Source organism: Antechinus flavipes, chromosome 1 (assembly GCF_016432865.1).
Source record: "Antechinus flavipes isolate AdamAnt ecotype Samford, QLD, Australia chromosome 1, AdamAnt_v2, whole genome shotgun sequence".
NCBI lineage: Eukaryota > Metazoa > Chordata > Mammalia > Dasyuromorphia > Dasyuridae > Antechinus > Antechinus flavipes.
The window spans coordinates 121,465,408-121,487,409 of NC_067398.1; the positions used below are offsets into that span (position 1 = coordinate 121,465,408).

At 35.2% G+C, this 22,002-nt stretch overlaps 1 protein-coding gene across 2 annotated transcripts in view; it reads left to right on the forward strand.

The window, feature by feature from the left end:
• The first annotated feature begins 6,124 nt into the window (after nt 1-6,124).
• Nucleotides 6,125-22,002, forward strand: part of WDR70 (WD repeat domain 70) — a 382,013-nt gene continuing 366,135 nt past the window's right edge. For both annotated transcript variants that reach the window (XM_051990074.1, XM_051990064.1), the window contains exons 1-3: nt 6,125-6,242; nt 6,337-6,396; nt 8,619-8,702. In XM_051990074.1, coding sequence (XP_051846034.1) covers nt 6,218-6,242; nt 6,337-6,396; nt 8,619-8,702 — 169 coding nt within the window. In that variant the 5' untranslated portion in view covers nt 6,125-6,217. The remainder of the gene's footprint in view (nt 6,243-6,336; nt 6,397-8,618; nt 8,703-22,002) is intronic.

A 22,002-nucleotide genomic window follows, 5' to 3' on the forward strand; every position in this document is an offset into this window, starting at 1 on the left:
ATTTTTTTTAATTATTTAGATTTTGTTGTTGTTGTTGTTGTTTTGCACTAGGTAAAAGAAAAGATTCTTTGCCTCAATTGCTACCTAGCTTTAATCACTAAATGGAGGTGTTCTCAAACTGAGACCTGTTGAAGACCTTAGCTTAAAAAGGTCTCCCGTTTCATCCAGGGCCATCTCTAGCTCATAGTTTAATGGAGGAAATAATAATGAAGGACATAGCAATTATGTATAAATTTTGTACACACATATATATACCACATATGATAAATTAGAAATACTCTACAAAGAGATGTTAAGATTATGCAGGACCAAGAAAAACTTCTTGCAGAATAATACAATTTCACTGGTATTTGAAGGAAGACAGAAAAGCTAGGAGGCAAAAATGAGAAGGGAGAGAGTTCTAGATATGGGAAATACCCAGGAAAACTGCATGGAGCTGGGAGCTGTAATATCTCATTGGAAGAACTGCAATAAGTGAGTGTCACTGGATTTCTGAGTAAGAAGAGGGAACTGTTGTAGGTGAAATTGAACAAAAGGATAAACTGAGGCAATTCTCCAAAGAAGATAACGTTTATTAGAAGGGCTAGTAAATGTGTCAAAGCTCATATTAGAGCTATAATGAAGGTGAAATTGACCAGACTTTCAAGTAGATTGAAGGTGAGAATAGTATTACTCTTGATAGTAATAAGGAATTGATGACAAGGAAGGATTTGAGGGAAAGATAATGAATTCAGTTTTGAATATGTGGGTTTAAGATGTTTATGAGACAACCAGTTTGAGATGTGTAATAGGTAATTGGAGGTCAGGAGAACAAAATAGCTATCAAAATCATCTGTGTAGAGCTTGATATTTGAATCTCTGGGAGCTGATGAGATCACCAAAAGAAATAGTACAGAAGATGTGGACCCAGGACAGAGCTGTGGGGGACATCCACCATTAGTGGACATTATCTGGATATCGCTGTTGAAACAACAGACAGATAGGAGAAAAATGGAATGTCATGAAAACTAGAAAGAAAAAAGTATCAAGGAAAAGAAGGTAACCCATAGGTTAAAGGTTACAGAGAGGTCAAGAAGAATAAAGATCAAGAAAAGGGGATTAGATTTATAAAATAAAATCAGTTTAAAAGTTAAACATTTCAGTGGTTTGATGAATTTGGTAACCAGATTGCAGAAAGTCAAGAATAAAGAAGAGGAAATGATAGAAGTGATTACAGATAGCTTTCTAAAGGAATTTGGCCAGAAATGGGAGGAAACATGGGATAATAATAGGTATGGACAGATCAAGTAAAAGTTTTTTGGCAAATAGGGGAGACATAAGTAGCAGGGAAACCACAAGTTGACAGGGAGAGATTGAAAATTAGTGAGATAGCAATAACAAGATTATACGATGATCAATTCTGATGGATGTGACTCTTTTCAACAGCGAAGTGATTCAGGCCAGTTCCAATGGATTTGTGATGAAGAGAGCCATCTGCACTCAGGGAGAGGACTATGGGGACTGAGTATGGATCACAACACAGTATTTTCACTTTTTTTTTTGGTTGGTGTTTGCTTTCTCTTCCTCCCCACCCCCATCTAATTTTTCTAGTGCAGCATTATAATTGTGGGAGTATGTATAGAAGATTTGCACCTGTTTAACATATATTGGATTACTCGTCACCAAGGAGTTGGAGAGAAGGGAGGGAGAAAAAAATTTGAACACAAGGTTTTGCAAGAGTGAATGTTGAAACTATCTGTGAATGTGTTTTGAAAATAAAAAAGCTTTACATAAGAAATTTTAAAAATAAGGCCAAAAAAACCAAAGAAATTTACGGGAGAAAAAGAAAATGATAAGGAAATTCAGGGGCTGAATGATGAAGGAAAAAAGATTGTGAACCAAGCACTGAAAATTGTTGAAGAAATGATTGATAGATAACAGCTACCAGAGTCTTGATTGGGTGGCAAATATGGATTAAATGAAACTCAAAGGAGGAGAGGTTACTAAGTGATAGAAGTATATGGAGAACATGGAAGTGACAATGGAGAGAATGAATATTACAACTCTTTCACCTTGACCAATAAGTTGGGAGTATGAATGAAAGTGCAACACAAGATATTTGAGTTGACTATGGAAGCTAGGTCACCAGGAGGGACTCAGATCTCAGTGCATGATGGAAGAAACAGGAAAGGAAAGGGCTTAATTTGAACCAAGTTTATTAATAATGGAACAGCAATCCTAAAAAACAGTGTTAAGAGGGTAGCTTTAAAGTAAGACATTGGTCAGAGGAGAGGTTGGGATAAGGTTGGGAAGAAGGGGACAGGCAATATGGGACAGAGAGAGTCTGAATAATGAAAGCTGGAGTTAAGGATCACTGGTATAGGGATAGTGAGTGTTAATTATTGAACAAAGGATTCAGATAGATTTATCAATATCTGTAGGCATTTGGTCTCATGTAAGAGCCCTTTCAGATCATTAAGCATTATTGTAGTATGTATATATGTTTTTTCTGTTGTCTATAACCTAGTTTTATTATTGGTAATAATCCTAGACAAAGCTATCTATATTTGTTGCCTCTATTTATTCTACTGACACTCACTTTTTGGCATTTTATATTGAATTGAAAACTTGTCTCCATACTACTGATTTCTTAATTGCCAAATCTGATTGCTTTTTTCTCATTCTTCATTCATATTGACTTCTAGGCAGCATTTCACATTGTTGACTTCCCTTTCCTCCAATATATTCTCTGAGTTTTTGTGACACTGCTTTCTCTTGTTTCTCCCACTACTGTTCTGACATTTTGGCATTTTTTTTTTTTTTTTTTGCTGGATTTTCTATATAATGGCACCAAAACTACAGGTGAGTTCTAAGATTTTCTATCAATTTTTTTTCTCTTTTCTCTCTGTTGTACTGGTTGGGATTTGTATAAGTGATAATAAAAAACACTGTATACTGAAAAAAGTACCAAAAAGCCAGGACCCCAAGGAAAACTTAAGGGAATCCTTGTTATACACATTCTTGAATGTGTCATTCCTCCTTCATCCAGTGAGTTCTCAAACATACTTTTAGGTTTAATTCAAATATCACCTTTTCCATGGTATTTTCTTTGAATGTCCTTCCCTCTTAAATCTCATGGATAATTTTATTTTTAGTTATCATGTAATATTGTACACTATTCCAGAATTCAGTTTGCTTTTCTTCTTCATTGTCAGTTCTGTGCCCATGTCATTATCCAATTGAAATTTTTTTCCAAAATTAGATGATGGACTAGTTGTAAAGGTAGTAAAGATCCATTTGTCTGCTGCAGTCTGGACAACAGGCATCCTTGTTTTTTTTCTTGAATTCAGAGTCAAATTCAAATTTTTTGAGGCATTATAAATTAAATTTAAGGCTTTGAAATATTTAATGACTGATGTAAAACAGTATCTGGAAGACTTCATAATTTGTAGATTACCATAATTGATTTGGATTCTGCATTAGGTACTTTTCATGACAGTGGTAAATATCTTTCATAAGAATGTCTTTTTCATATCTTGCTTTATATTAGTAACAGTGGCATAACTGAACTTTATTTCTGTTGTACCTTTTGAGGAATATTGTATAATTTTAATGTATGTATGAAAGCCTTTTTGTTTGAAGGAAGCCTTTTAAAAACTTTATGCAGCTTTAAGTAGTATTTTGCTCTGTGGAATCAAATGCATTTTTTTTTGTAGTCAACAAACACAATGGGATCTCATACTTTGAAGATGTGACATATTATATATTTATTTATGAAAGCTTATTTATTCACTTTCCAAATCATTTTCACTTCCTCATATTTTTTTCCTAGTATCTTTGTACTTAACAGTATGGATGATATTTTGTTCCTCATAGAAGCTTACTTAACAAATGGTGAAGGTGGTAGTACCATCTTTGTTGTCTCCGAATTTCTCTGTCTTAGATTGAATTAAGAATGTATCTATATTGTGAGAAAAAGTGTAGCAAGTAGAGAATTATGATAAATTTCCCATATTTCACAATTTTATTCAGAGGTGGCCTTCATAAGTACTGTTAGCATGGTTATTTTAGCTCTTCAGGAAGGATAGGTCCTTAAGTGTATAGATAGCCTAGGGCCAATCAGAATCCATCTGTGCCTCAGATTTTTCTGTGATTAAATATTTTCATATACTTATTCTGAAACTCAAGTTTAATATTGATTTTCAGCTCCAGTAGAAAGTAATCTTTCTCCTATGACTTCTTGGTATTGTAAACTTCTCTAACATACTTCATATTCAAACTTGTTTTTGTATTATTTGTTGCTCAATCATTTCGGTTACATTCAACTCTTTGTGACCTCTTTTTGGAATTTTCTTGGCAAACATGCTGGAGTGGGTTTGTATCGCATCTTTTATCTTTGTATTGCATCTTTTATCTTTGTATTACCCTCATTCTCTAATCCAGTGCTTGTTACACAACACTTAACAAATATGTATTAAATGACTTAAAAAAAATCCTCTGAAATGACCCCTTTTAAAATGAAATAGAAATTCAAAAACCTTAGCTTTATCATTTATAATCCAAACATAAAGGGCATTTTGAGAAATTGAACTTGATTCTAAATGATCTTTGTCAATTATGTGACTTAAAACAAATTAATTTACCGCCTGGCGTCTGTTTCCTCATCTGCAAAATAAGTATAATAATGCTTGTACTGCTTCCCTCAAAGACTTAAGAGTCTCATAAAAATAAGGCTACTTATTTTCACATTACTGTAATTTTAAATAATATGATCGTGGAGAATCTGTGTTATAGAGTGGAAAAAGAGCAGACCAAAAAGAAGACCTAGATTCAAGACTTGTCACATACAAGAAATGTGACTGGGCAAATCAGTCAGTGCTCTAGGCAATTCGTTAGGATCACTGATCAGCTGTGGTGAAGAATTTCCTCAATTGAGACTTCCCTATACAGATAAAATAATAGGTCCAGAATAAACAAAATCATGGTTTTCAGTTTAGTGTTGGGATGACCCTACAAAACTAAGCATCTGTCAGATCTTGCCATTTACATTCTGACACATACTAAGACACATACTTAAATCATGAGTCCATGATTTAAATACAAGGGTGTGAGCATAAGCAAATTAAGGGGGAGCATGGAATAGTTTGCCTGTCAAATCTGTATATAAGGAAAGAATTTATAACCAGACAAGATAGAAAACATAAGTTATAAAATGGATAATTTTGATTACATTAAATTAAAAAGGTTTTGCACAAAACCAAAAAGCCAAGACTACTGTCTCCATTTAACTTCCTTTGATACAGTGATCACTCTCATTTCTGCCTTCGTGGATGGACTACAATGGCATTGTAACTTTACTCCTTATCACAAATCTCTTCTCATGTCAATCCGTAGCCCAAATAGCTGAGAACGTTATATTCCTCATATTCTTTCTTCTTACTCAATAAGGATATTGATTAAGCACTTACTCTGTGCTAGGCGCTGCGCGAATCTCTAGCGATACAAATAGCAAGTAATTGCTCTCCAGAAGCTTACACTATATCTGGGTTAGACCGTACACAATACACAATACAATATAATGGGAATGAATGGGATAGACAATACATAAAAGGTAGCTGAAAAGAGAGGGATTCCACGGACAAAGGGACGGGTCGGGAAATGGAGTTGACACCCCGGAAAGCTGTGTGTGGTAAACTCCGCTCTGGTTTTTAGAGCTTCACGACTTAGTCCAAACATTTTTCCAACTTCATTATATTTAATTCCCCTTATTGACTCCACATTCACGCTTTCAAATTCCTCCGGCGCCTCATTCCCATCTCTGAGCCTTGCTTGGAATGCTTGTCCTTCCCACACTCGGCCTCATGGATCTCGGCCCAACAGACGAGTCTTTCTTGATCCGCTCCTCCCATATTACAATTTATTCTGCATATACTTATACACATAAGTACACGTAGGATCTAGCGAAAGAATGTCAGCTTTCCGAGAGCAAGGGCTTACTCCGCGACTGCTTTTCTATCTGCAGATCCCAGAACACTGTTAAGTGCGGAGACTTTTATTATTCGTCGCTTCCGCCAGGACGGCGTTGTGGCCGGAATCGCGGGTCTCGTTCTTAGGACATGTGCGTCATTTCCTGGTTTCTGGCGACGCTTCCGCCCAGCTGCGAAGACACTTCCGCCCGGCTGCTCAGAGTTGGGAGAGTGTGTTGGGATTTACGACTATACCTGTCCGGGCAGCCAGCATGGAATCCTCTACAGGCGGCGATGGTGGGTTCGGTCTCTGGACGGGAAGCAGGGGCGGCCTGGGATTGACATATATGTCCTAACGAAGTTCCATTCTCCCTCCCTTCTTACTTCACAGGCACAGACGCGCCGACTGCCGATCCGGAGTTGGCTTCCACCATGGGTTTCACCGGATTTGGTGAGTTCAGAGCGCCGGAGATGGGGCGGCGCTGCAGGACAGCCCGGGGAGGAAGAGCGGCCTTGAGGGCTCGGGTGCTTGTGACCCCCAGGATAGTGTTGACTCCTCCCCTTGTAGTCTACGCCTCAGCGAAGCCCCCAGGACCACGCGCCCCCTGACAACTCGCTGCTGCTGCCCCTTTTCTGTCCGGTCTTTGGCGCGAGAGAGGCGGGGGCAGGAAGAGAAGGAGGAGAGGGAAGAAAGGAAAAAAGAACGGGAGAGGGAAAAGGGAGAAAGAAGGAAGAAGAGGAGGGGGAGAAAGGGGAGAGGAAGGAACAGATGGAGGAGAAAGAAGCTGGGAATGGGATGCGGGGAATACTCGGCAGGAAGGGGAAACAGCTTAAGTTTCTTTCCATTCAAGGAGTCAAGGTTTTAGGTGGAAAGGTTCTGCAAACTCTGGTACTAAGTGGAGATGTACATTGGTTGCTGTGGATAGATAACTATGTTGCAGCTGCTAGGCAATAAATAGAGGACTAAACATGGCAAAGGCATCTTTGTAAGGAATAGCGCAACAAAAACTAAAATTGATAGATTGCTGCTGTACTCCATCACTTACTGGTCGTAAGGGGAAATGCATATTTACTATGAGTATGTATGTGTTTGACATTAATCAACAAATGTTTATTTTTTATTTCCACAAAATTTATTATTTTTCACATTCACTTAAAAAAAGAGTTCCAAATTATCTTTCTCCCTCCTTTGAAACCCATTGCAAAGGCAAAGAACATAATATAAATTATACATGTGAAATCATGCAAAACATTTCCATGCTATCAGCAAATATTTGTTAAGTGCTAAGCACTTTGCTAGTAGCTATTATGTATTTGTATATATGCATACATACTTGCACACATATACAAGTATATATACACACACACACACACACATACATATATATATAACTTTCACCTTTTTTCTTTTTTTCATGGCAAAAGACAAAGACTCCACATCCAAATATCCACATATGTATATATTTGTGTGTGTGTGTATACACACATATATCTATATCTATCTATACATATATACACACACACACACAAATATATATATATATTTGTGTGTGTGTGTGTGTATGCCATTGTTTCCAAAAGTAACTAAAAGAAAAAATAAAAGAGCAAAGGTGCTTTATGGCTATGGTATTGTGTTTAAAATCATGCATTGGCTAAGAGGTGGCACTGAATGATCTTTGTGCTGTGATTGAAAAACTCCTCTAAATTCTTATACAATATTAGTGGATCAGTATTGACTACTTCAGTACAACAGTACTATTATTTGCATTAGTCCTACAATTTCATTGGTATAAGGAACTATCAATAAGGAAATTAGATCCGCTAAAGCAAATTAATAACTTTTTTGCAAACTTATAGTCTTAAAATATTGGCTTAAGGCATTAAGATTTTAAATGATTAGGGTCATAGAGCCAGTATGTGTCACAAGTTAGACTTGAACTTGTGTCTTCCTGTTTCATTATGCCTCTCTTGCTTTTGGTAACAGAAGTACCAAAGTACTATTACTATGTTCAATTATCAATTAGCAACAGAAGTGTCATTACTATGACAACTACACTTATATTTTCTCAGTACTATCATGTTGCACAAACAACAATATAAGATATTTTGCCAAAAGATTATTTTCCTTTCTGACTCATCTCCTGTCCTCCCTATTTTTGTTTACCTATGTGGAGTCTAAAGCCTCTGAAGATGTCTGAACATAGGGCATTGTAACTAAATAGAGTGCCTTAAAGTATGTATATTCTTGACATACATTTAACTCATTTGAGGCATATAACAATCCTATGAAGTAGGTAATTTGCTATTCTCATTACATATGTACTTAGGTTGTTTTATTTTTGTTGTTGTTGGTTTTTTTTTTTTTTTGACTCCTCAAAGGAGTGGTTCTTAAGTTCTTTAATTCAGGGACATAATTGCTGCTTTCCCTCTTCTTCCTCTTAAAACAGGCATACTGACACAAAGTTATCCCCACACTTAATCTTTCACACAGCAGGACCAGGATTTCTAGGTTAAAGAAATGATAATTGAAGGCTAAAAGGACATCCATTGTATATTGAACACTGTTGTGATATATTGTGGTCATGTCTGTGCTACAAGTTAGACTAATAAATCAAAAATTTTGTACACTATGCATTATCAATTGTGTCTGTCGTCCATCCCTCTCCATTTTAGGAAAGAAAGCAAGGACATTTGACTTGGAAGCCATGTTTGAGCAAACACGAAGAACAGCTGTGGAAAGAAGTAGAAAAGTTTTGGGTAAGTTTAGATAACTGCTTTTATATTTGTTTTAAGTTAAATGCTATATGCTGCATAATAGTATAGAGTTATAATTAAATACTTTAAAATGTTTTATAGTTTAAAGGATATAATACCTTTTTTCTTTTAACAAATGTATGTGATTTTTAAACTTTTATATTTCAACTGAAGTACTCATGCATCGGAATACTTCTACCACCAGTATAAAGGATGAATCAGTTGTAACATCTCATCTTATGTGATTCTTTATCTGTAATATAGCTTTAAGTTTTTTAATAGAAGAGTACTATGAATAATAGAGATGTTAATCTAGTTCTTTTGATATTTTTTGGTAATTGTTTTAAGCTTTATATGCTGTCCCTCATTTTCCATTTGGAATACAAGCTCATTTGCAAACCATTAAGAATGACAGAAGATTATTGGAATTCTTGCCTTTCAAAATAGTAAAAAACAAAGGAAGTAATATGAACTTGCACAAAGTTTGGCTTGTGACAAGACTATTGCACAGTAATTTTTTTTGAATATGAAAAATATTGCAACTGAACAAAAGATGGAAATCTCACCAAATTGTTCTTTATTGAATGCTCACAACTTATTGGCATTTTAAAGTGTGCTTTTTATGGATTCTCAGGACTTTTAATTTCATTGATGAATTAATTTTTCAAATCCAGTGAGTAATATAAATTGATCAAAGAGTTAAAGGGTGTCAGTTTTTGTCTCCCCAAAGCTTCAGCTCTTTATAAGCCAGCCAACAATTGATGAAAGTTATTTATCCAAAGTCCTGACGAGAGAATTTTATTGTTTCCTTCTGTTTGCCAATTTTATGCATTCTGATATCTTATCTTTTTAATTTGTATTCTCTATTTAATAGAAAGTGAATATTTGTGTACTAACAAGTTAACATTTTCTATTCCTAAAATTGTCATTTGATTTATTCCTTCATTTGGGAATGGGTATTATGGTAGATTTTTATCAGATATAATTCTGTCTAATTTTCCTTATTTCTTTATTGAATAGTCCATTATATTTTGATTAATAATTACATCTTGCTTAATGATTTCATCAGCTTTTGTGAGTTTAATTGTGATTTCTATCCTGATGTTTCCTAGTTTGATGTATCCAATTCTAGCCTTTCTGCTGAATTCTAGTTTCATATCACCAAATGGCTCCTGGACATCTTAAATTGGAAGTAAAATAGACATTTGAAATTCAACATCTCCAAAATAGAATTGTACTTGAATGGACTGATACAGAACAAAATGAGTAAAATCAGGAGAATAGTTTATAATGTAACAACAACACTTATACATTGTTACACAGTTTTGATTTTACTCTGGGCAATTTATTTAATCTCTCCTTGCCCATGTAAGTAAGACTATATTATATACTTCTACTCAGAAAAAAAGAAAGTATCCAGTGGTAGCTCCATTAAGTACTTCCTTATCCTGCAAATCATTTAGGCTTATTAACCTTGGTGTCATCTTTGACTTCTGTTGCATATATATTAAATCCTTCGTATTCAATCTATTTTCAAGTGTTGCTATTTTAATTTTGGAGTTCTTGGTAGGAAATGATTGGGTTCTTTTTATTTTCACTTTGTTGTCTTCTGGTTCTAATTGATATGTGATAATTTTAATTTACTGTTAAAATATGCTGTGTAAGTTTAAAATATAGTGTCTAAATGATTCTTAAATTATCTCTCCTTTATCTGCTTTCCTGGTCATTTTTGATAATCAGATATTTCAAATTTTGAAATTTTTCAATTTTTTGATTTTATTCAAATTTTTTTTTATTCTAAAGATAATGACTTCTGTTTGCATTGGCTATGTCAAAAAGAAAAAACTAAAAATACTTACATATCTTATTCTTTACCATGAGCCTTTTTACCTCTATTAGGAGATAAACAGTGTTTTCATCATGAGTTCTCTGGAATCCTAGTTGGTCATTACACTTATCGGAGTTCTTAAGCTTTTCCGAGTTATTTGTCTTTACAATATTGTTATCATTATATAAATTATTCTGATTTTGTTCATTTCATTTTATGTTAATTCATACAAATCTTCCCCGTTTTTTTTCTGGAATCATTGTCTAAATCATATCTTATAGCACAATATTATCACATTTATATACCATAATTTGTTTACCCTTTCCCAATTCTCTTAGTTTCCAGTTGTTTGCCAGGACAAAAAGAGCAAAATATTTTTGTAAATTCTTTTAGTTTTGTTTTGCTTAGGACTAATTGTTTTTTTTTTTAATCTAACATTCTTCTAATTTTCCTTCTTCCTTTATCTCTCTCTCCATTCTGCTTTTGAATATTATATAAATTTTTCTACTTAATAGACTTTTCCTCCCATTTATGTGTAAAGATAGTTTTCAGCATTTATGTTTGTAAAATTTTGAGTTCCAAATTCTTCTCTTCTTCCCTTCCTTTCCCAGACAGCAAGCAATCTGATATAGAAGTTATACATTTACAGGTTATGTTAAACATATTTCCATTTTAGTCATGTTGTAAAAGAAGAATCAAAAAAAGATAAACTATGAAAAAGAAAAAACAAAACAAATTTATTTGTTTTTCCAAATACTTGCAAAGATACTTTTCAACATTCACTTTTGCAAAATCTTGTGTTCTAAATCTTTCTCCTTCTGCTCTTCCCTTTCCCTTTCCCAAGACAACAAGCAATCTGATATGGGTTAAACTTTTACAGTTCTTTTAAACATATTGCCATAGTCATCATGCTGCACAAAAATATCAGATCAAAAGGTAAAAAACAAGAAAGGGGGAAAAAAGCAAATAAACAACAGCAAAAAAGGTGAAAATGCTATGCTTTGATCTACATTCAGTCTCCATAGTTCTCTCTGGATATGGATGGCACTTTTAATCACAAGTCTATTGGAATTTCCTTGAATTACCTCATTATTGAAAAGAGCCAAGTCCATCACAATTGATTATCACTTAATCTTGTTACTATGCACAGTATTCTCTTAGTTCTGCCCATTTCACTCAGCATTAATTTATAAGTTTTTCTAGGCTTTTCTGAAATTAGCCTGCTCATCATTTCTTACAGAACAATGATGTTCCATTACATTCGTATGCTATAACTTATTCAGCCATTCCCCAATTGAGCGACATCCATTCAATTTCCAGTTCCTTGCTACAACAAAAAGGACTGCTACAAACATTTTTCCACATGTGGGTCTTTTTCCCTCTGTTATGATATCTTTGGGATACAGACCAAATCAAAGGGTGGAATAAAGGGTGTGGACAGTTTTATAGCCTTTTGGACAAAGTTCCAAATTGCTCTCCAGAATAGTTGGATCATTTCATAACTCCATGAACAATACATTAATTTCCCAGTTTTTCCACATCCCCCCAACATTCATCGTTATCTTTTCTTGTTACCTTAGCCAGTCTGAGACATATGAAGTGGTACCTCTCTGTTCCTTTATGGTGGTGACTACTAAATTATGCATGTTACTGACTGTGGCTCCTCAGTATTTGAATTTTTTCATTTTGCTTGGTTCTAGTAATTTTTCTTTGATCTGGAAGATCTGGGTTTTGATTATAATGCCTTTGAATTTTGATTTTGGGGTTTCTGTCAGAGAGTGACTATTGAATTCTTTCTGTATTTATATGACCTCTAGTTCTGAGAGATCTTAGCAGTTTTCTTTTAAAATTTCTTGAAATACCATGTCAAGGTTATTTTTATTTTTGTTTTTTTGATCATGGCTTTTAGGTGGTCCAATGATTCTTAAATTTTTTTTTCAGTCTGTTTTCCAAATCACTTGTTTTTGCTATATTATTTTGCATTTTCATCTGTTTTTTCCCATCTTTTGATTTTGTTTTTCATGTTATTGCCCTATGGACAAATGGGAAAATGTCCCCTGAATATCATAAAATTGGACGTGTTAATGCTTCCAAAATTAATTTAGAGAATTAGTGCTGTAGCAACCAAAATACTGATAGACTACTTAAGAGCTAGCTATAATCATAAAAAGTATGTAGGGAAAAAAAGATGGATAAATGGAGCTCTGAAAAAGAATATTGATGAAAAGGGACTCATACTATCTGATTGATTCATTGTGCAAGGCAATTAGAGATAAATGACATAATCAGAATCACATAGCTAGTAAGTATCAAGTGTCTAATATTGGATTTGAATTTAAATCCTCATGACTCTAGGGCTGGTGCTCTATTTACTGATTCATTTATTTTCTAAAAAAATTAACATCTTTACTTCTCAATAATCTATCATTCCTATAAGAACATTTTGGAAATTTTATAATATTCGAACAATTTGCTTTCCATATATTTATCAGAGTTGACTGCATTTCTCTGAATTCTTTAAGTTCTTTGTTTCTTATGGTGAAATATTTCATTCTATTCATAAATCATATCTCTAATGGCCTCTAAATTGTTTTAATTATTTTGCAGTTAAAACTATTATTTTTGGTACATTCTCATAAATTCTTGTATAGTTTGTTCCTGTAGTATTTCAAGAGGTTAAATGAGTGGTGCAGTTGTGCTTTGTGTGGTTTCATCACAATCAAAGAGGGAAATCAAGACATTGCCTTTGAGTTTTTACCCCTTTTTCATACTTCAGATATATTTTGCAAATATGTCCAAATGCAAGAGTTATAGAAATCTTTTCTTCCTGGTAGATCAACTCAAATGTTGACCTGAAAAATTTCTAAGCCATATGGTTACAATAATAGAAAGTCATTTAAAAAAAAAAAAATCATTGGACTTCCGGTTAAGATGGCGGAGAGGAGGCACATAGCTGTGTAGCTCCGCGCTTTCTCTCACTATCCATTTCATTACAAGGCTCTGAATTAATGCTTGACTGAAAAAAAACCCACAAATAGTTACCAAGAGAAGCCATCCTTGAGATTCGCCAAGAAAGGTCTGTTTTTGCGCGAGGGCTGGGACGGTTTTAGATCGGGCGCAGGCGGCGGGCAGCGGCAGTGAGAGCACGGGAGCAGACTGGAGAGGGGGTGGGGAGTGATCACAGCTGTCTCTGTGGGGAGAGCTCCCATTACAGGACTGGATACTTTGCCCTGGCAGCAAGTCAGCAGCCCAGCAGAGAAGCTAAAAACACCGGAGGTAAAGAATACAACCCCAAACAGCTGGAGTCTCTCGGGACCTGGCCACCCTTTCCCCCCTCCCCTCCCAGTGACTCAGCACGCTCTGGGATTTCAGAGCGCAGGCGCAGCACAGTCGGGCTAGTGCCTCACTGCTACTCCCCCCCCCCCCCCCCCCCAGTCTGTAGAGGAAGCTCGGTAACACCACCCAGCCCCTCCCCCAAAGAAACACACCAGGTTTTTCTTCTTTTCTTTGCTAGTTTGTCTTTGATTATTAGACAGAATGAGCAAGAAACTGAAGAGGACTTTAACCCTTGACAGCTTCTATACAGATAGAGAGCAGACTCTAAATCCTGAGGAGACTAAAAACAGACAGTCTCCAGGTGAATCCCCAAAGGAGGAGATCATCTGTTCCTCACCACAGATGAATCTCATGGAGGAAATTAAAAAGGCTCTCACAAGGGAGCTAGAAGAAAAATGGCAAAAGAGCCTGGAGAAGTCAGTTAAAGAGAGAGTGGATAAAGAAATAAAATCCTTGAAAAATAGGATTGGTGAACTGGAAACAGAAAATAGCTCTCTAAAAAACAAAATTGGCAAAATGGAAAAAAAATTCCACAGAACAAAAGAACTCAATGGGACAATTAGAAAAAGATTTTAAAAGAATGCGTGAAGAAAATACTTCACTGAAAATCAGAATCGAACAATTGGAATTGAATGACTCGAGGAGACAAGAAGAATCAGTCAAGCAAATCCAAAAAAATCAAACAATGGAAAAGAATGTGAAATACCTTCTGGGGAAGACAACAGACCTGGAAAACAAATCCAGGGGAGACAATCTGAGAATCATTGGACTCCCAGAAAAGCATGATGAAAAAAAGAGCCTGGACACTATTTTCCAGGAAATTATCAAAGAGAACTGCCCAGAAGTCATAGGAACAGAGGAAAAAATAAATATTGAAAGAATTCATCGATCACCCACTGAAAGGGATCCTAAAATCAAAACACCAAGGAATATAGTGGCCAAATGCCAGAACCCTCAGACGAAGGAAAAAATACTGCAAGCAGCAAAAAAAACCCAATTCAAGTATCAAGGAGCCACAATAAGGATCACCCAGGATCTGGCAGCATCCACACTAAAAGATCGAAGGGCCTGGAACTTGATATTCCAAAAGGCTAAGGAACTTGGTATGCAACCAAAAATAACTTACTCAGTTAGAATGAGCATCTTTTTCCAGGGAAGAAGATGGACATTCAACGAAGTAAGCAAATTTCACCTATTTTTGATGAAAAAGCCAGAACTTAACAAAAAATTTGATCTACAAATATAGAACTCAAGAGAATTCTAAAAAGGTAAAGATTAATCTTGGGAACTATATTTTGGCTATAAAGATGTATAAAGAATACATGTATACCTTGTTCTAGAAACTGATGTGGAAAGGACATTGTACCAGAAAAAGGGTAAAGTGGGGGTAGTACATCTCATGAAGAGGCATAGGAAACCTATTATATCTGAGAGAAAGAATGGAGGGGGATGAATATAGTGGGTATCTTACTGCCTTCAGAATTGGCTTTAAGAGAAAAATTTTAGACATATTCAATCTATGGTGAAACTTCTCCCACCTCATTGTAAAGTGAGAAGGGAAAAGTGAAAAGGGAAGGAATAAGCTAAGTGGACGGGAATACGGAAACTGGGAGGGAGAGGGGTAAGATAGGGGAAGGAACTCTAAGGCGGGGGGAGGGATACTAAAAAGGGAGGGCTGTGAGAAGCAAGTGGTGCTCACAAGCTTAATACTGGGAAGGGGGGTAAAGGGGAAAGAAGGGAGAAAAGCATAAACCGGGGTTAACAAGATGGCAAGTAATACAGAATTGGTCATTCTAACCATAAATGTGAACGGGGTAAACTCCCCCATAAAGAGGAAGCAGTTAGCAGAATGGATTAAAAGCCAGAATCCTACAATATGTTGTTTAAGGAAACACACCTGAAGCGGGGAGATACATGCAGGTTAAAGGTAAAAGGTTGGAGCAAAATCTACTATGCTTCAGGTGAAGTCAAAAAAGCAGGGGTAGGCATCCTGATCTCAGATCAAGCTAAAGCAAAAATTGATCTAATTAAAAGAGACAAGGAAGGGCACTATATCTTGCTAAAGGGTAGCATGGATAATGAAGCACTATCTATATTAAACATATATGCACCAAGTGGTGTAGCATCTAAATTCTTAAAAGAGAAATTAAGAGAGCTGCAAGAAGAAATAGACAGTAAAACTATAATAGTGGGAGATCTTAACCTTGCACTCTCAGAATTAGATAAATCAAACCACAAAATAAATAAGAAAGAAGTCAAAGAGGTAAATAGAATACTAGAAAAGTTAGATATGATAGATCTCTGGAGAAAATGTAATGGAGACAGAAAGGAATACACTTTCTTTTCAGCAGTTCATGGAACCTATACAAAAATTGACCATATATTAGGACATAAAAACCTCAAACTCAAATGCAGTAAGGGAGAAATAGTAAATGCATCCTTTTCAGACCATGATGCAATGGAAATTACATTCAACAAAAAGCCAGGAGGAAGTAGACCAAAAAATAATTGGAAACTAAATAATCTCATACTAAAGAATGATTGGGTCAAACAGCAAATCATAGACATAATGAATAACTTCACCCAAGAAAATGATAATAATGAGACATCATACCAAAATGTATGGGATGCAGCCAAAGCGGTAATAAGGGGAAATATCATATCTCTAGAGGCCTATTTGTATAAAATAGAGAAAGAAAAGGTCAATGAATTGGGCTTGCAACTAAAAATGCTAGAAAAGGAACAAATTAAAAACCCCCAGTCAAACACTATAAACTTGAAATTCTAAAAATAAAAGGAGAGATCAATAAAAATTGAAAGTAAAAAAAACTATTGAATTAATTAATAAAACTAAGAGTTGGTTCTATGAAAAAACCAACAAAATAGACAAACCCTTAGTAAATCTGATTAAAAAAAGGAAAGAGGAAAATCAAATTGTTAGTCTTAAAAATGAAAAGGGAGAACTCGCCACTAACGAAGAGGAAATTAGAGCAATAATTAGGAGTTACTTTGCCCAATTTTATGCCAATAAATTCGACAACTTAAATGAAATAGAAAAATACCTCCAAAAATATAGCTTGCCCAAACTAACAGAGGAAGAAGTAAATATCCTAAACAGTCCTATCTCAGAAAAAGAAATAGAACAAACTATCAATCAACTCCCTAAGAAAAAATCCCCAGGACCAGATGGATTTACATGTGAATTCTACCAAATATTTAAAGAACAATGAACTCCAATGCTAAATAAACTATTTGAAAAAATAGGGATTAAAGGTGTCCTACCAAACTCCTTTTATGACACAGACATGGTACTGATACCTAAACCAGGTAGGCTGAAAACAGAGAAAGAAAATTATAGACCAATCTCCTTAATGAATATTGATGCTAAAATCTTAAATAAAATATTAGCAAAAAGGTTACAGAAAATCATCCCCAGGATAATACACTATGACCAAGTAGGATTTATACCAGGAATGCAGGGCTGGTTCAATATTAGGAAAACTATTAGCATAATTGACTATATCAATAACCAAACAAACAAAAACCATATGATCATCTCAATAGATGCAGAAAAAGCATTTGATAAAATCCAACATCCATTCCTAATAAAAACACTTGAGAGCATAGGAATAAATGGACTTTTCCTTAAAATAGTCAGGAGCATATATTTAAAACCATCAGTAAGCATCATATGCAATGGGGAAAAACTGGAACCTTTCCCAGTAAGATCTGGAGTGAAGCAAGGTTGCCCACTATCACCATTATTATTTAATATCGTATTAGAAACACTAGCCTCGGCAATAAGAGTTGAGAAAGATATTAAAGGAATTAGAGTAGGCAATGAGGAAACCAAACTATCACTCTTTGCAGATGATATGATGGTGTACCTAGAGAACCCCAGATATTCTACTAAAAAGCTATTAGAAATAATTCATAATTTTAGTAAAGTAGCTGGCTACAAAATAAATCCCCATAAATCCTCAGCATTTTTATACATCACCACCAAAATCCAACAGCAAGAGATACAAAGAGAAATTCCATTCAGAATAACTGTTGATACCATAAAATATTTGGGAATCTATCTACCAAAGGAAAGTCAGGAATTATATGAGCAAAATTATAAAAAAGTCTCCACACAAATAAAGTCAGACTTAAATAATTGGAAAAATATTAAGTGCTCTTGGATTGGCCGAGCAAACATAATAAAGATGACAATACTCCCTAAACTAATCTATTTATTTAGTGCTATACCAATCAGACTTCCAAGAAAATATTTTAATGATCTAGAAAAAATAACAACAAAATTCATATGGAACAATAAAAAGTCGAGAATCTCAAGGGAATTAATGAAAAAAAAAATCAAATGAAGGTGGCCTAGCTGTACCTGATCTAAAATTATATTATAAAGCAGCAGTCACCAAAACCATTTGGTATTGGCTAAGAAATAGATTAGTGGATCAGTGGAAAAGGCTAGGCTCACAAGACAGAATAGTCAATTATAGCAATCTAGTGTTTGACAAACCCAAAGCCCCTAACTTCTGGGAAAAGAATTCATTATTTGATAAAAACTGCTGGGATAATTGGAAATGAGTATGGCAGAAATTAGGCATGGACCCACACTTAACACCATATACCAAGATAAGATCAAAATGGGTCCATGACCTAGGCATAAAGAACGAGATTATAAATAAATTAGAGGAACAGGATAGTTTATCTCTCAGACTTGTGGAGGAGAAAGAAATTTGTGACCAGAGATGAACTAGAGACCATTACTGATCACAAAATAGAAAATTTTGATTGCATCAAATTAAAAAGCCTTTGTACAAATAAAACTAATGCAAACAAGATTAGAAGGGAAGCAACAAACTGGGAAAACATCTTCACAGTTAAAGGTTCTGATAAAGGCCTCATTTCCAAAATATATAGAGAACTGACTCAAATTTATAAGAAATCAAGCCATTCTCCAATTGATAAATGGTCAAAGGATAATGAACAGACAATTTTCAGAGGATGAAATTGAAACAACTACCACTCATATGAAAGAGTGTTCCAAATCATTATTGATCAGAGAAATGCAAATTAAGACAACTCAGATACCACTACACACCTGTCAGATTGGCTAAGATTACAGGAAAAAATAATGATGAATGTTGGAGGGGATGCGGGAAAACTGGGACACTGATGCATTGTTGGTGGAGTTGTGAACGAATCCAACCATTCTGGAGAACAATATGGAATTATGCCCCAAAAGTTATCAAATTGTGCATACCCTTTGATCCAGCAGTATTTCTATTGGGCTTATATCCCAAAGAAATACTAAAGAAGGGAAAGGGACCTGTATGTGCCAAAATGTTTGTAGCAGCCCTGTTTGTAGTGGCTAGAAACTGGAAAATGAATGGATGCCCATCAATTGGAGAATGGCTGGGTAAATTGTAGTATATGAATGTTATGGAATATTATTGTTCTGTAAGAAATGACCAACAAGATGAATACAGAGAGGACTGGCGAGACTTACATGAACTGATGCTAAGTGAAATGAACAGAACCAGGAGATCATTATATACTTCGACAACGATATTGTATGAGGACATATTTTGATGGAAGTGGATTTCTTTGACAAAGAGACCTAACTGAGTTTCAATTGATAAATGACGGACAGAAGCAGCTACACCCAAAGAAAGAACACTGGGAAACGAATGTGAACTATCTGCATTTTTGTTTTTCTTCCTGGGTTATTTATGTCTTCTGAATCCAATTCTCCCTGTGCAACAAGAGAACTGTTCGGTTCTGCAAACATATATTGTATCTAGGATATACTGCAACATATCCAACATATATAGGACTGCTTGCCATCTAGGGGAGGGGATGGAGGGAGGGAGGGGAAAAATCGGTACAGAAACGAGTGCAAGGGATAATGTTGTAAAACATTGTAAAAATGTTGTAAAAAAATTACCCTGGCATGGATTCTGTCAATATAAAGTAATTATTAAATAAAAATTTAAAAAAAATCATTCATTGAAAGCAACCAGAAGACATTCTTCACTGGCAGCATTACTCAAAAATTTACCAAGAAAATAGGAATGCAATAGAAATGATACACATCCTATCACTTCTCGTCTTGAAGACAAGTAGAGAAAATGAATCAATCAAAATAAAATTAAGGTCTGCTAGGTGATACAGTGCATAGAGTATCAACCCTTGAGTTAGAAGAAGTGAGTTCAAATTCTGCTGAAGCTACTTATTAGCTGTTTGACCCTAGAGAAGTCACTTAATGTGATTACTTTCAATTCTCTCCTCCTTCCCCCACAAAATAGCAAACTAACTAATATTTGTTAGAATACATGATTAAAATGGCTACAAGTCCTTCCATTAGCATTATTTTCTCCTAGGACCTCCACAAAGGTAAAACTGAAGCTTTCATTATTCAGAATCTTTTTTGTCAAACTCCTTTTATCCTTATCTTCTTTTTCTCTTCTCTGTTCTTCTTCACTGTTGGGGAGAGGACTTGAGGAAGAGGAGATATCTTTGTAATGTCAATTGTCCTCCTTTCACAGGAATGCCACTTTCGGACAACCATGCCCTAAAATGTCAGATCTTCATACAGACCTGGTACAAAGGCTATTGGAACCTAAGTGGAATGGTCCCTTCCTGGTGCTTTTTATCATGCCAGCACTAGTCAAGATCAAGGAAAAGGAAACCTGATTCCTCTACACTAGAATTAAAAAGATCAACAAAGCAAAAGATACCTAGGTCCTTATGTATGATGCTGGACCTCTGGAAACAGATGACTTTGGACTTTGAAGAAAGTACACAAGTATACTTCCTAGAAGTGGATATCTAGAAGCCGATAGAGTGGGAGACCTGTCCTTTAGTTTAAGCATAAAGCTTAAGTTTTCTCATGTGAACTGTATCAAGCCCTGATCTGAGATGAATTGAAGGTTTTATTTTGTTTTTTGGTCTTTTCCTCCTCCTGCTTGTGGTTTGAGGTGAACCTCTTCTCTTTCTTGGAGTTCTGGTAACCATTGTTACTGTATTAGCAGAATTTGAGGAAGTATAATCATATTAGATTATGAGATTTTAGAGTGAAGAGTAATTATCAATACTCTTCCTTTTGTTGTGATTCACATGGAATTATAATTGTTATTAATAGCCATATTAGCAGGTAGGTCTTTCCCTTCATTTGCTGGTGTTCAGATAATCTAATAATCACAATATCTTAGCATTATGTCTCTCTCTCTCAGTGCTAATAATTCATATAAAACCCCTGGTACTACTCTTCTCCAGCTCTTTAAGTTTCTGTAGCAATTTTAACTAGAAACTCTTCCAGCCTCCTAATTCCTAAGAATCCACTTACAGAGTTTCCATCAGCTGAAGATAAAGACTGGCACTTAAATTCCTATTTGAGATTTTTGCAGAAAGTAGCCCCAGTCACTAAAGAGAACTGTTGGGTATGTATGAATGTTTCCACCCACCACCAAGGGATGTGGTGCATCCTTCTGATTGTGCACGCTTTCCCTCCTTCTCCCTCAGGGGTAGGGGAGCTGGCTATGGAATAGTTCCATTTACAATTTCATTTCCTATATTGCCATCAGGGAGAAGCAAAGGACCTCTTGAGCAGTTTCCGATCTGAAAACATTATTTCATTAGGGTATATTTTCTGAATATCGACCAGATTAATCAAGAGGTCACCCTGCTTGGGGAGACCTTTAACAGTGGAACCCTGGAAATGTGTAATGAGTAGACAGATAACTACTTAACCTGATAGATGTTCCAGATGGGCTATTTGAGCTATGATCTGTTCTGAGTGTGTAGGCATAAGACAGAAATTCACATGATCTTCCTTGGTAATTAGACTCTACTTAATGGGAAAAAAAATCATATCTGACATTTACACATATTCCATACTTCCAAAGGGATGCATTTGAAAACTGAGGTTCCCTAATGACACTAAGTTAAATGATAATAGTGATATCTAGGGTTAAGGGAGTATCTTATTTTAAGAGCAGTCTTTCCTTAATTAGGATAACAGTTAACTACATTGCCATCCTTAAATTTATTAATGCTTTCTTAAAAGATTCATGAATAAATATCAGCAATGCCAAATCATTTCTAACATAACTAAAGATAAACAATTAATAT